The 15,081-nt window shown below is 36.4% G+C and overlaps 1 protein-coding gene across 1 annotated transcript in view; it reads right to left on the bottom strand.

The window, feature by feature from the left end:
• LOC139983225 (uncharacterized) overlaps window positions 1–15,081 on the bottom strand; it is a 99,607-nt gene that overhangs the window by 49,176 nt on the left and 35,350 nt on the right. Inside the window, exons 4-13 of the mRNA XM_071996630.1 lie at window positions 14,279–14,608; window positions 12,909–13,238; window positions 11,863–12,192; window positions 10,802–11,131; window positions 9,098–9,733; window positions 8,629–8,724; window positions 6,582–6,668; window positions 5,033–5,124; window positions 3,916–4,127; window positions 3,463–3,530 (exon numbers count right to left, since the gene is read on the bottom strand). Coding sequence (XP_071852731.1) covers window positions 3,463–3,530; window positions 3,916–4,127; window positions 5,033–5,124; window positions 6,582–6,668; window positions 8,629–8,724; window positions 9,098–9,733; window positions 10,802–11,131; window positions 11,863–12,192; window positions 12,909–13,238; window positions 14,279–14,608 — 2,511 coding nt within the window. The remainder of the gene's footprint in view (window positions 1–3,462; window positions 3,531–3,915; window positions 4,128–5,032; window positions 5,125–6,581; window positions 6,669–8,628; window positions 8,725–9,097; window positions 9,734–10,801; window positions 11,132–11,862; window positions 12,193–12,908; window positions 13,239–14,278; window positions 14,609–15,081) is intronic.

The following is a 15,081-nucleotide window of genomic DNA, read 5'->3' as shown; positions in this document are numbered from 1 at the left end:
TTGGGTATTGTTGCTAGCAAGGGCGGCGGAAGCACTTTTAATCTGGGGGGGGGCACCGACATCAAAGGGCACTTTGCAGAAACTCGATTGGACTGATGCAGCCTTATATTTAGTACCCTTTATAACTCTTATTGTATTATCTTATTTGCGTATACACATCACTCCATCAACGCCTCCCCCCCTTCAAGGGAAATATTCATATATACTAGCACTGCAATATCCAATGTGCAAATTGGGAAACAAGGATTATGTTAATATCTTAACAAATTTGTCCCATTCGAAATAGCTTTGAGTTTGACCCACAGAAATTCATTAAAAGTCAGGGGCGTAGCAAGGATTTGCAAAGTTATATGCACGACTATCTGAGCAGAGCGCCACCATTGGTTGGCGCGGAGCGTACAAGAAAATTTTTGGTTTTACAAACCCCTCAGATGGCCGGAAACGGCCCTTCCCGAGTGTTCATTCTGGTTCCCTGGCCTCTTGCTAACTTGAGACACCTCAATTTTTATGTAGAAAAAGGTCACATTTTTAACCTGAGGAAAAGTGGGGGGGGCACGTGCCCCCCCGGTTCTGCCGCCCTTGGTTGCTAGACTAAGTTTACTTTTGTTGATGCTTCGTTAGGCCACTTCAGATGGTATACTTCAACATTTTATCTTTAAATTGTGACTGCTTCACCCCTAAACTTCGCCTTTGTTCATATAATTTCAGCTTTTTTCTCGGAAGTCTAAGTTGTAATACCCAACATTTCTGTTTTTCATCTCAAAATGACGATCTCATCGAATTTTTTTACCTCTTGTTTGATTTCTTACCAAAGTTATATTCCAAAATTTCGACTATTTTACATGAAACTTCTATATTCTCAAACTTTTGACTGTTTATTTTTCTGCAAATTTAAACGACTTTACCTCAAACTTTCAAAAATTTTCTCAAAATTACGTCCCTTAATCTCAAAACGTCGACTTTAAAGAACGACAATTGGTTATTTCAAAATATGTTCTATCTCCGCCAATATTATGATTACATATTTAGACTCATCCCAACTATACCTCGACGGCTTGTGTAACAAGCAAATAAGTAAGGTTTAAAGTTACGTACCCTAAGGCAGGTATTAAGTATGACAGTGTAGGCATGTCCGGTAACGAAAAGTATACATAGAAATTTTGAGAAAATGATATTTTATCAAGTATGCATTTGTAACATAATGAGATCATTCGACGATAATTTTTACTTTAATTATTTATTTTTATTTATTTAATTATTTTTAATTAAGTCCGGTTTTAAAACGGGCATTTATTTTACGGCAGTACCGATGTGTAATGAAGCTATGCTCGTTGTGAAAATATAAGCCTGATCAAGTATTGACTGGTTAAAATTGTTTTTAGTTTCTGAAGATTATTTTTGCTCCATAATATTTTTACAAAACCGTCTTTTAGCAGGACCAAGAGGAGGGGGGGGGGGGACTAACGCCCGTCAGACCAGCCCACCAGTCAACTGCCATCCCTGGAGTCTTTTGAGATCACATCAATTTGTGGAAAGGAAAAACGAGAGAGCGGCAGAAGTGTAGTGATTTATACACTAAAAACCCATATCTCGTCCAACCCAAATATTATGGATCACATAATTGAATAGAAGAAAGTGGCATACACATTTCAAATTGTAAACACATGTACAAATCCTTACACTTAAGTCTGACGTACAATCTTTTCTTTGATATTTTTACCAATTTTACCACAACATCTACAGAATAATTCCCTGTTTGTAGAATAATTGGAAAAATTAATCTGATGAAAGTTACATGCATGATTTCCACTTATAATGAGATAATAAATCTACCCTTTCACTTACCATTTCTTCATTTGCCCTCTCTACCTGCAATACAAGTGTAGGACATGAAGTTCAATATTATCACCCAAATACACAGATCATGCAAACCTAACACGGAGAGAAAAGGTGCATGCAATTTTTTTCTCCTGAAAATGGAAATGAACTTATTTCTGTGTATTTATTTACTAACACAGTTCGTATATTGTGCAGTATATGCTCACCAACGGCAATCACACAAAAGTTTAATACAGAACTTAAACGTTATGTTCTATCTTAAAAGCCGTGATGCAACCGCCCTCCCCTTTTCCAGATGTAAAACATGATTGGGCCAAACTTGAAAAATGTGAGAGTCGTTGTATGGAATCTAGTGTTGTTGACTTTTACTGTTCACATTCTTGTTTGCACTGGGTTGAAAGATATTTTATTAAGTAATGTTTACTTACGATCTTTTCATATTCTTCATATTTCAGAGGACGTGGTCCAATACTCTGTGTGAATAAACAAATAACTTATGATGAGTTAATATTATGTAGCTTTATATGTATGCAAGAAGACCTTGGTAAGAACATGAAGGGTGTTGTTAAGGTTAAAACCAATGGATTTGACCATGTTATTTTTCTTCTACTATGTAAAAGTGTGTTTAAAATTGATATCTTCATATAACATAATGTTACCAGGACATACCTCCCACTGTTCATTTTCGTAACTCATTCTCAGTACTGCAGATATAACACAAGTTTGCCACTCGACTGAAAGAGACCGTAAAAAGAATTTTCTTTAGTCTGTATCTATGAAAACTTGAACATGTAAAACATTTAGTAAAAGACCGTTTTGTCTATACTGCATTCGGACATGTATCATTTATTTACTTTTTGAGGATGATAATTGATGAACTTAGTAATTATCGATTAAAGAGATGAATTGTGCCATCTGTATTTGTAGCACAAGTAATATTCTGTATATTAAAGTATATTAAAATTTACTGGCGTCCTGTTCACAACTCAAATTTGTTAGAACCCCCTTTCACATGGGACTGTGCATGTCGTCAACTCTCGGTGTACTGCCTATATGCTAACAATAGGAAGAGAAGAAGCCAATGGAAGATGCATTGTTCTTTGGAGAACATAGTTTTTAAATTTGTTAATGATCTGATATCCATCCGAGTTGCACCCAGGTTTACATAACAATCCAAGCTTATTTTAAAAGCCTTGAAATAAACAAAAGTTTAACCCATAACTAGAACCTGAAAACATATATGACGAAAATATCAACTGAACAAAAATGAAAGCAATTTGCTTGGTTGCGACCCTTTAGGATTAAACAATGGACTGGGACTGTGTTTTTTCAGTCATGAGGTCAATAGAAATGTTAATATAATCTGTTCAACTGATTGTTAAGCTCAACTGACTCGCTCATCTACCAGTCGTTAAGTAAGTGGCTTTTACGAATTTAGATAAAGTCGTGAACAAATCTCCATTTTTCTCAAACCTGTTGAACACAGGATATTGATAAACGCATTAGTCGTTGTTCTTAATCGTGTAGTTCCAATCATTTACACAACTACATTTCACCTCATCCACAGTTTCTTGTAAAGATCAATTTATTTGTAAAGATTAATTTGTTAAACTGCATTCTTACCGCATGGCTTCTTTTTTAACGTGCTCAACTTGTTCTCAAAGTCATACGGCAGCAGAATGAGTTCAATCCTGTGAGAAGTAATTGTAGAAATTCGTCAGTTTGTTGTAATTAGATACACTAAAAGGGTCCATTAATCTTATTATTATTAGGTCCCCAAAGAAGTTTTTCAAGTATTCTTGTTTTTAATATCATTTTTTGTTTCCATTTCACATCTGATTCAGCCTGCTCAAACGAAGGAGCACACCACCGTATTTCTTTGGTAGATAAATCAATCAATTCGCTAAATATATATATTATGTGTAAGTAAGCACGATATGGTGCGACATGTTGCTGAAACGTCTTCACATGTAGATATACTCTAACAGGAATCATTTCAATAAGTTGGTAAATTAAATGTAATTCTTACTCGGACATTCTGAATAATAGCCGACTGATCATTATAACTATGCTTACATGATCTTGGTTGGTTTACGTCCGTGACATGCATATTTCAGGATATTTATCCATTCGGTAATGTCCAATTGCTGCCATTTCTTGTTTACAATTTCCAAGTTTTTCAAATTGTTAAGCGGAGGTAAAACTGCTCCAGAGATTAGATTAACAGCTTCTCCGTTATCTTCAACTGACTTGAAGCTGTCTTGCAGTTTAATCCATTCAATGTCAACCTATTCAAGAAATTAACTACATAATAACTTTGAGAATCATGCATGAGGAACCTCAAAAAATTATCAGCATTAGTTATCTGGATGGGTTACAAAGTAATTCAAGGATTGACCAACAGGAATATAGTTTACAATTTCTATAGCAATCTAAGGTGTGTCTTATCGTGTAAAATAAATCCTAACATGAAACCTGAAAATTGCAATATGACAGTTGTCTCAAATTAGCTAAGTAAGTGATATTGATATTAGTGTAGCTGGTGTTCTTGGCTCGATGGTTCTATTTAATTACGTAATGCCTGTAGGTTTAGTTTTGGATAAGTAAGCCCCAAACATGTTGTGGATCGGGAAGTAATAGGTTTATTGGCCAATGGAGATGAACGGTAACCAAAGAAAAATGGCCCACCTCTGTGCCACAAAAAAAGTTTTCTTTCATTTAACACAGTTGTTTGACATGTTATTCACATCTTAACCGCCTTAAACTTTAGCATTTGAATGTTACAAATTATATTCACAAATATGCAACAAATTTACATATTTCATGATAGTTATTCAACATCACGTTTGCGTTTACGAAGTCCATTATTTTACCCAATGTATCGAAACATCAGGAATTAAGACGACATGTTGAAACGGTTTAATATATTGGACAATCACTTGTTAGATGTACACATTAACCTATTCGATAGTGTAGCTAATGTTTTTTTTTGAAATTATAACAAGATAAAATGAAATAATGAATGCAACTATAAGTATCGGTCACATTTATTCTCAATGCCTCATATTTTCAGATCCTGCCATCACCTATCATGGTTTGACAAAAGCACATCAAGCTTAGCCACATCATTTCTATATTGCTTTTTCACACTTTATCGAAAGTAAGGTAAGTCTTTGAAAAAAAAAAAATTCACCTGTTTATCAGATGCTTCCTTCAACCTCTCCACTATCCCATCATGTGTATCTCGAGTATCGTCTTTCCAAATTATAACTTTCTTACACCACTCTTTAAAATGAAAAAATAACCAGAATGCAAAAATGAATAATGGTTTCGATGATGTAACATTCAGCTATTTTCTGCATGGATCTGACGTAATGTATAGTGAGGGTGTACAACATACTTGATATTAGTAATACAGTGAAAAGCAGTGCGATGTGACAAACAATACATTCACAATGACACATGCTGTCCTGAAATGACCATTGACCTAAACAACAAGCTTCTTGCACTTAATGTGATAGATACATCAACATACTAAATATAACATCTTTCTTTGTTGAAATATTTTGTAAAACGTGAGTTCACAATCTGACCCTGGTGAACTCAAACGACCATTGACCTCCACCCACAACATGAAGGCTTCTTGTACAATTGTGGTACAATTACATATCAAATATGCGATCTGTCCAAGCTTCCCTTACGATATTATGTTTAGGAAGATGTGTTAGTGTGGAAAGACAGGTAAGAGGGTCGTGAAGTAAATGTTTGGCATTTGCTGACTTCAAATGACCTTTGACCTCCACCAAAAAATATAATAGGCTCCTTAAATTTACTATGGTACATCTAAAAACCAAATATGAGATCTGTCCTTTCTTGCAATATCATTTTTACAAGGTTGTCACGATTTGACCTGTTGTCCCCAAATGACCTTTGACCTACACCAAAAACCTTAGGCTTTTTGTACTCAATGTGGTACGTCTGCACACTAAATATGAATTGGTCCAACCTTCTCTTCTTGAGATATTGTGTTTACAAGGTTTTGACAATTTGACCCCTAGCGACCCTAAATGACCTTTGACCTCCAAAGAAAACAATAGGCTTCCTGTACTGAATGTGGTACTTCTACACATTAAATATGAGGTTTGCCCAATCTTCCTTTCATGAGCTATGGCGTTAACAAGGTTTTCACAATTTGACCCTTAGTAACCCTAATCAACTTTGACCTCCACAGAAAACAATAAGCTTCTTGTGCTCCATGTGGTACGTTTACACACCAAATATGAGGTCTGCCCAAGCTTCTCTTCTTGAGATATTGTGTTTACAAGGTTTCCACATTTTGACCCCTGGTTACCCCAAATGACACAGAAAACAATAGGCTTCTTGTACTCAATGTGGTGCATCTACAACATGAAGTTGGTCCAACTTCCCTTCTTGAGATATCCTGTTTACAAGCTGGGCCTCACAAACGCATACATAGGCATACATACACACATACGCCATCATGAATGCAAAGGTTACGATATTTATCGAAACCAAAAATCGATTTATGAGTAGCAACATTATACTTGTTACTATTTCATTCTGGGTCACTTTAAGTTAAACTTATATGCAGGTGCATTACAGGAAAAGTTGTTAATCCAAACTGAGAAAGCATCGCTTCTTACATCAAAATTAAATACACAGTTATTGAAAGTTGTAAATAATCCATGAATTAATCAACTAAATATAGATAGCTTACACACCTTTTAATTTTTCTTCTGTCACCTTTTCCCCCGGATTGAGTAGTTGCTGTTGTGATATTTTCCATACTTGTCTGGAATTACGCTCTACTGTAGATAAGATATAAACTGTATTACTTATCTGAGTAATGCAAGCTGTAGTTCTGACAGCGAAAATAAAAGTATTAATAATTAAGACACAAGTTTCAAACGGCATACGTTAGGTAAGATAATATATAGTTATGTACATAACTTGACGCCTGAGATCTGTGGGATGTGAGTCATTCGTTTTCACAGAAACTGCATTGACAACTTGAACTCTGATCTAAAGAAATGACCTGCACCACTCTTTATGTGAAGGTAATGATGCATAAATATACAAAGTGATCATCTCATTGTTATAGTGCTGATGATAGGAACACACCCAAAGCACGACTTGTTCTCAGTCGGTGAGACTTAAAATACTCTGTAAACGAATCTGCTCTGTTAATTGCCTAGTTTTATGTCAGCATGTTCATGTATAGTAACGTTTAAATAGCACAATCAATTTAATCTTTTCAATATACCTAATATTTCTAATCTCTCTATATTTTTATAATTTCTCTAATCAAACTAACCTATCAAATCTATCCAATCTATCCAATTTATCGGATCTATTTCATATATTTAATCTATTCGATCTATTTCATCTTTCTGATCTATTTCATCTATTTTATCTAGTTCATCTTTTTCACCTATTGCATTTTTTCTCCTATTGCATCTTTTTCACCTATTGCATCTTTTTCATCTATTTCATCTATTTAATATCTATTTCATTCATTTCATCTGTTTATCTGTTTAATTTTCCGTTTAATCATCCGTTTAATCTATTGCTTCTGTTCATCTATGCTATATATACTATTTCATCTTTTTGGCTATTTCATCTATTTATGCTATTTCATCGATTTATGCTATTTCATATTTAAATCGTTCATGTTGATAACGTATACTTTGTTGACTAAAGTCTGATTTTGGACCGTGTGTCTTAACGAAGAAGTTATGCAGCCATTTTTTCTGGTCAATAGCATAAAATAATCTATGCTTTTCCATCTATTTATCTTATTTTATATATTAATGTTATTTAATGTAATAATCTTACATGTTGATAACGTACCTCGTTGACTAAAGTATTGACTAAAGTATGATTTTGGACTGTGTGTCTTAACGAATAAGTTATGCAGCCATTTTTGTTCTGGTCAATAGCTTAAAAAATCTATATGCTATTTCATATTTATCACGTGAAAGAACATGTCTCACAGGAAAACATTTCCCGGATTCTATACCAGGAAGGGTTAAGAGGTCATAAAGAACATCTGGGAGAGGCTTAATCAAACGTATATGGGGGATGTAATATGTGAGAGATGCCCTATTATTGCTTTGGAAGGCCCTCATCCCACCCCTCAAGCTAGTGTACGAGTGGTGCAATCTGCAGGGGATACCCTAGCAATGAAAGGTCTTCCGCATTATAGTTTATGGGGGGAGGGGGGTGTAATCTGCATGGGATCCCCTATTATTGCAATGGAAGACCCTCATCCCACCCCTCATGCTACTGTACGCGGTTGCAATCTGACTCCCTTGTTATGGTGTACTGGGGTGTATTCTACAGGGGATGCCCTACTATTGAAATGGAAGACCCTCCTCATGATAGTGTACTGTACCTGGGATGTTATCTGCAGGGAATGCCCTATTATTGTAATGGAAGACCCCCACCCCTACCCTCATTCTACAAGTCGGAGTTAACACAATGTCTTATCAATGATGGGAACATGGAATAGCCGTTAGTGGGGAAAGGAAAGGCTGAATCGGATATTTAGGAATCACTTATTTGCAATGGCTTCGAAGTATTTAAATATAAATTAAGCAGAGATACCTGATCGGGAAAACATTTCACAGTCTAGAGTTATCTAAGTAAGCCTCGACAACAGCCTGAGTGCAAAAGAAACCAGAACCGAAAATCAATCAGTCAATTAAGCAGGAGTCTATTAGATACTTCAGAGTAAGATTGATATTTACTGATTAATCAGTAAATTACCTTTACATCGATAGAGGACGACTCCGATGAAAATCAATAACACCAAGAGCACAAAGAACACAACAACACCAATCCAACCAGTTCGTCGTTCCTCCTCTGAAATGCCAAGAGAAATGGTCAAAATATGAATAACAACAATTCCAAATACAAGTTGACATCATCTCCAGATAAAATATCAACACTGCTATGTTAAATAGGATCATGGTAGCCCAAACATGCATGTGGATGATATATAGGGGTTTATATCAAATCGGTATCCAAAACTATACACCTTATAAAAGTAAAAGTACATATAAGTTATTATTAATACTAAGTCACTTTATCAGCAACACTTCTCCTTCAATTCCAAATCAAAACAAGAAAAACATTCTATAAGTTCAGGTTTACTAAGTAAACTGGCACACCACATATAATTTAACCTGCAAATAAATAGTAATTGGGAAGGTTCGCACTTTAACTTCGATCTTACCTTGAAGAGTTACATCAGTTGATGTAAATTTCGTTGTTACACCGTCAGTGCTATAAACACACGTGTACGTGCCCAGGGTAGGTTTTCCAGCCGTGTTAATGACAAGACAGCTATTTTGCAATGTGAACCCATCAGGGATCATAACTTCACTCATACTTTTAGTTCCAAAAGCTATGATTTCTTCCGTCTGACCCACTTTTTTCCATACAAAGAATGACACATCTTTCCCGCAGTTCATAACCACTTTTTCATTAGGTGTTACAAGCAGATGTTGGCTAGATGCTTCCAGTGTCCCGCTTTCAACCAGTATCGTAGATTCATTGTTACCTACCTCAGACACATCGCTTCTCGCTGCACAGACGAATACACGTAATGAGAGAGAGGTTTGTAACGAAATATTCACAACAGTATGGTAAGATTGTAATTCATTGACACTGGTCGTTACAGATTTCGACTGAGAAGAGATCTGTCCATCCCCAGTGTAAGTTCTTAACTTCCATGACAAATCATCTAATACTTCACCTACTCGTAAAACATTACAACTTAAACTTGAAGCAGCGTTTAGTTCTAAAAAGCATAATGATTTCTGGTAACATCCAGTAGCATCAATGGTTGGGTACGGTTCAGGTGGTTTATCTGCAAATTGTGAAAAGAAAGACGTATTACAATAATAGTGTCCAGCCAAAAAGTATTAGGCATGTTTATATGGTCTACTATTAATTGTGTTGGGTTTACTAACAATTAAAGGGCGCAAGGAAGTCGGTACTCTTTGTTAAATATTTCAATAGGAAATGTAAGCTTTAGCTTGTTCCTCACAAAGATATTATAGTTAGATGATTAACTGAAAACAGTATGTTAACGACTGTAATTACCAAATGACATCCAGTTGTCAGGTGGACACTGCATGTTATTTATATTTATTCGTAGCTTCATTATAGGGTCTTAATGTGATGCAGTGTAGTTAGACGGTTAGATATATATTCTCACTATGAAAGTGGCTTCAGTGCTAATGGTATTTCAGTAATGTAACTTTTCACACTGTTGAACCATTGCAACTCTATTAAAGTAAGCTACTAATCACATGAGAATATTTGATCTTGTGTATGGTTTTTATGCGGACAGAGTCTCACTTTTCTCTTTTTTTCATCGTTTGTTTAATAACATATGAGTGAGTGAGTAGATGAATAAAGGGATGGATTGATGAATGAAAAAAAAACACCGATGACTTCTTTTATTGTCAGCTAAAGGGAGACATGTCTGAAACATGATAACGAGATATGATAGGAGAATGTGATGATCATCGAGGAATCCTTTACCAAGCTTTTATTCGTTATGAACGCAAACAATTTCTGAGAAGAAATCTCCAAATAGTAGGCGTAAAATTGGTCATTGGCTGGATTGTTCTCTTATCGGAGGATGACTTGAGGTTGAATATTTACATGAGCTAGAGAAGTTTACAGAAAAGGGTTCGGAGATCAAACGAACAGGCGTGTATCTAAAACTTATGCGAGGGATTTACCTGAGTTATGCTTATGACATGTTTCGTTGGGCTCTATCAAGCGCCAGTCGAAATGCTGAACCTGTTATTGTTTTTTTTTTCTGTGGATTCCACGTTGCATTGTGCTCTATCTCTTCGCTCCAAACTCTGAACTCGGTTCAGTGTTTCGACAGATATGCATGTTGCTGTCAAAGAAAACGACTTACCGTAGACAACTACACGGACATATTCAACGATTGGATCATCTTCTGTAGTCGCCAATGTTGATACAACGAAATAAGTATTATGTTTGGTGGAAACTTTGTTGATAACAAGAGATCCATCAGGTTGAACACTGTATTCTCCCGACTCGTATCCGGGTTCAAATACAAAACTTTCTCTGTTGGAAATTAGTTGTCGATCTTCGCTAGTCAAATTGGACGAGTTGTACCAAACTGTTCCATATAAACCACCAGGAAAGTTGCATGATATTATACCTTTCTTTCCCAATTGCAGATATTGCGGAGTCTGGCACTTATCTGATGAGACAACCGTGTCTGTAATTGAAGAAAAAAAGACATTTACCTTGTTCCATGTCAAATGAAAGTTGTAGTATATTTTTCCCTCAGACCAAGTTCCATTCTCCAGTCCAAAATGTATAAATTGTTAAGTCTAAGGAACATAGAACCATCATATTAAATTGTAATGAATTTTGCCTTGCATTCAACTACAGTTAAAACAATACCATGCAATTGACATCCTTACCCAAACAGAATAGCATCTCCACATTGCATTTCCATCAGTTTGCCAGACACATTCACCACATTTACAAAGGTCACCACCCCCAACCCTTACCTGACAATTAGTCCCTCCCAATGCTGGGCATATGCATGTGATTTACCAAGCTTTTATTCGTTATAAACGCAAACGATTTCTGAGAAGAAATCTCCAAATAGTAGGGGTAAAATTGGTCATTGGCTGGATTGTTCTCTTATCAGAGGATGACTTGAGGTTGAATATTTGCATGAGCTAGAGAGATGTACAGAAAAGGGTTCGGAGATCTAACGAACAGGCGCGTATCTAAAACTTATGGAAGGAATCTACCTCAGTTATGCTTATGACGTGTTTCGTCGGGCTCTATCAAGCGCCAGTCGAAATGTTGAACCTCTTATTTTTTTTTTTTCTGTGTATTCAACGTTGCATTGTGCTCTACCTCTTCATTCCAAACTCTGAACTCGGTTCAGTGTTTCGACAGATATGCATGTTGTTATCAAAGAAAACGACTTACCGTAGACAACTACACGGACATATTCAACGATTGGATCATCTTCTGTAGTCGCCAATGTTGATACAACGAAATAAGTATTATGTTTGGTGGAAACTTTGTTGATAACAAGAGATCCATCAGGTTGAACACTGTATTCTCCCGACTCGTATCCGGGTTCAAATACAAAACTTTCTCTGTTGGAAATTAGTTGTCGATCTTCGCTAGTCAAATTGGACGAGTTGTACCAAACTGTTCCATATAAACCACCAGGAAAGTTGCATGATATTAAACCTTTCTTTCCCAATTGCAGATATTGCGGAGTCTGGCACTTATCTGATGAGACAACCGTGTCTGTAATTGAAGAAAAAAAGACATTTACCTTGTTCCATGTCAAATGAAAGTTGTAGTATATTTTTCCCTCAGACCAAGTTCCATTCTCCAGTCCAAAATGTATAAATTGTTAAGTCTAAGGAACATAGAACCATCATATGAAATTGTAATGAATTTTGCCTTGCATTCAACTACAGTTAAAACAACATCCTTACCCAAACAGAATAGCATCTCCACATTGCATTTCCATCAGTTTGCCAGACACATTCACCCCATTTACAAAGGTCACCACCCCTAACCCATACCTGACAATTAGTCCCTCCCAATGCTGGGCATATGCATGTGATTTACCAAGCTTTTATTCGTTATAAACGCAAACGATTTCTGAGAAGAAATCTCCAAATAGTAGGGGTAAAATTGGTCATTGGCTGGATTGTTCTCTTATCGGAGGATGACTTGAGGTTGAATATTTACATGAGCTAGAGAGATGTACAGAAAAGGGTTCGGAGATCTAACGAACAGGCGCGTATCTAAAACTTATGGAAGGAATCTACCTGAGTTATGCTTATGACGTGTTTCGTCGGGCTCTATCAAGCGCCAGTCGAAATGTTGAACCTCTTATTTTTTTTTTTCTGTGTATTCAACGTTGCATTGTGCTCTACCTCTTCGTTCCAAACTCTGAACTCGGTTCAGTGTTTCGACAGATATGCATGTTGTTATCAAAGAAAACGACTTACCGTAGACAACTACACGGACATATTCAACGATTGGATCATCTTCTGTAGTCGCCAATGTCGATACACTGAAAGAAGTATTATGTTTGGTGGAAACTTTGTTGATTATAAGAGATCCATCAGGTTGAACACGGTATTCTCCGGACTCGTATCCGGGTCCAAATACAAAACTTTCTATGTTGGAAATTAATTGTCGATCTTCGCTAGTCAAATTGGACGAGTTGTACCAAACTGTTCCATATAAATCACCAGGAAAGTTGCATGATATTATACCTTTCTTTCCCAATTGCAGATATTGCGGAGTCTGGCACTTATCTGATGAGACAACCGTGCCTGTAATTGAAGAAAAAAGACGTTTATCTTGTTTCATATCAAATGAAAGTTGTAGTATATTTTTCCCTTAGACCGAGTTCCATTCTCCAGTCCAAAATGTATAAATTGTTAAGTCTAAGGGACATAGAACCATCATATGAAATTGTAATAAATTTTGCCTTGCATTCAACTACAATTTAAAAATACCATTCCATTGGCATCCTTACCCAAACAGAATAGCATCCTCCACATTGCATTTCCATCAGTTTGCCAGACACATTCACCCCATTTACAAAGGTCACCACCCCTAACCCATACCTTACAATTCTTCCCTCCCAATGCTGGGCGTATGCATGTGATGTGATTGAGTAAGTACTTCACCAGACATATAGGAAGTCTTAATACCGGAAGGCAGGTCTTTCACTTTACTTCTTGTATCTTTATGTAAACCTGTAACCCTTCCTTCTCCCTTACATATACTGTATAACCCACCGCAGTCCCCGGTCTCTTTTTTCATCGTTTGCATTATAAACATATGAGTGAGTGAGTAGATGAATAAATGGATAGACTGATGAATGAACAAATCCCCGATTGACTTCTTTTATTGTCAGCTAAACTAGGAAGGCAATGTCTGAAACATGATAACGAGATATGATAGGAGAATGTGATGATCATCAAGGAATCCTTTACCAAGCTTTTATTCGTGATAAACGCGAACGATTTCTGAGAAGAAATCTCCAAACAATAGGCGTAAAATTGGTCATTGGCTCGATTGTTCTCTTATTGGAGGATAACTTGAGGTTGAAAATATTTACATGAGCTAGAGAAATGTACAGAAAAGGGTTCGGAGATCTAACGAACAGGCGCGTATCTAAAACTTATGGAAGGAATCTACCTGAGTTATGCTTATGACGTGTTTCGTCGGGCTCTATCAAGCGCCAGTCGAAATGTTGAACCTCTTATTTTTTTTTTTTCTGTGGATTCCACGTTGCATTGTGCTCTACCTCTTCGCTCCAATGTTTCGACAGATATGCATGTTGTTATCAAAGAAATCGACTTACCGTAGACAACTACACGGACATATTCAACGATTGGATCATCTTCTGTAGTTGCCAATGTCAATACACCGAAAGAAGTATTATGTTTGGTGGAAACTTTGTTGATAACAAGAGATCCATCAGGTTGAACACTGTATTCTCCCGACTCGTATCCGGGTCCAAATACAATACCTTCTCTGTGGCAAATTAATTGTCGATCTTCGCTAGTCAAATTGGACGAGTTGTACCAAACTGTTCCATATAAACCACCAGGAAAGTTGCAGGATATCTTACCTTTCTTTCCCAATTGCAGATATTGCGGAGTCTGGCACTTATCTGATGAGACAACCGTGCCTGTAATTGAAGAAAAAAGACGTTTATCTTGTTTCTTATCAAATGAAAGTTGTAGTATATTTTTCTCTTAGACCGAGTTCCATTCTCCAGTCCAAAATGTATTTAAATTGTTAATTCTAAGGAACATAGAACCATCATATGAAATTGTAATGAATTTTGCCTTGCATTCAACTACAATTTTAAAAATACCATTCCATTGGCATCCTTACCCAAACAGAAAAGCATCCTCCACATTGCATTTTCATCAGTTTGCCAGACACATTCACCACATTTACAAAGGTCACCACCCCCAACCCTTACCTGACAATTCCATCCTCCCAATGCTGGGCGTATGCATGTGATGTGATTGAGTTAGTACTTCTCCAGACAGAGGAAGTCTTAATACTGGAGTGCAGGTATTTTATTTCACTTCTTGTATCTTTATGATAACATGTAATCTTCCTTCTCCCATACATATATAACCCACCGCAGTC

This window comes from Apostichopus japonicus, chromosome 16 (genome assembly GCF_037975245.1).
Source record: "Apostichopus japonicus isolate 1M-3 chromosome 16, ASM3797524v1, whole genome shotgun sequence".
Taxonomy (NCBI): Eukaryota; Metazoa; Echinodermata; class Holothuroidea; order Aspidochirotida; family Stichopodidae; genus Apostichopus; species Apostichopus japonicus.
The sequence above is the reverse complement of the archived record's forward strand: the minus strand, read 5'-3'. Positions and strand labels throughout refer to the sequence as shown.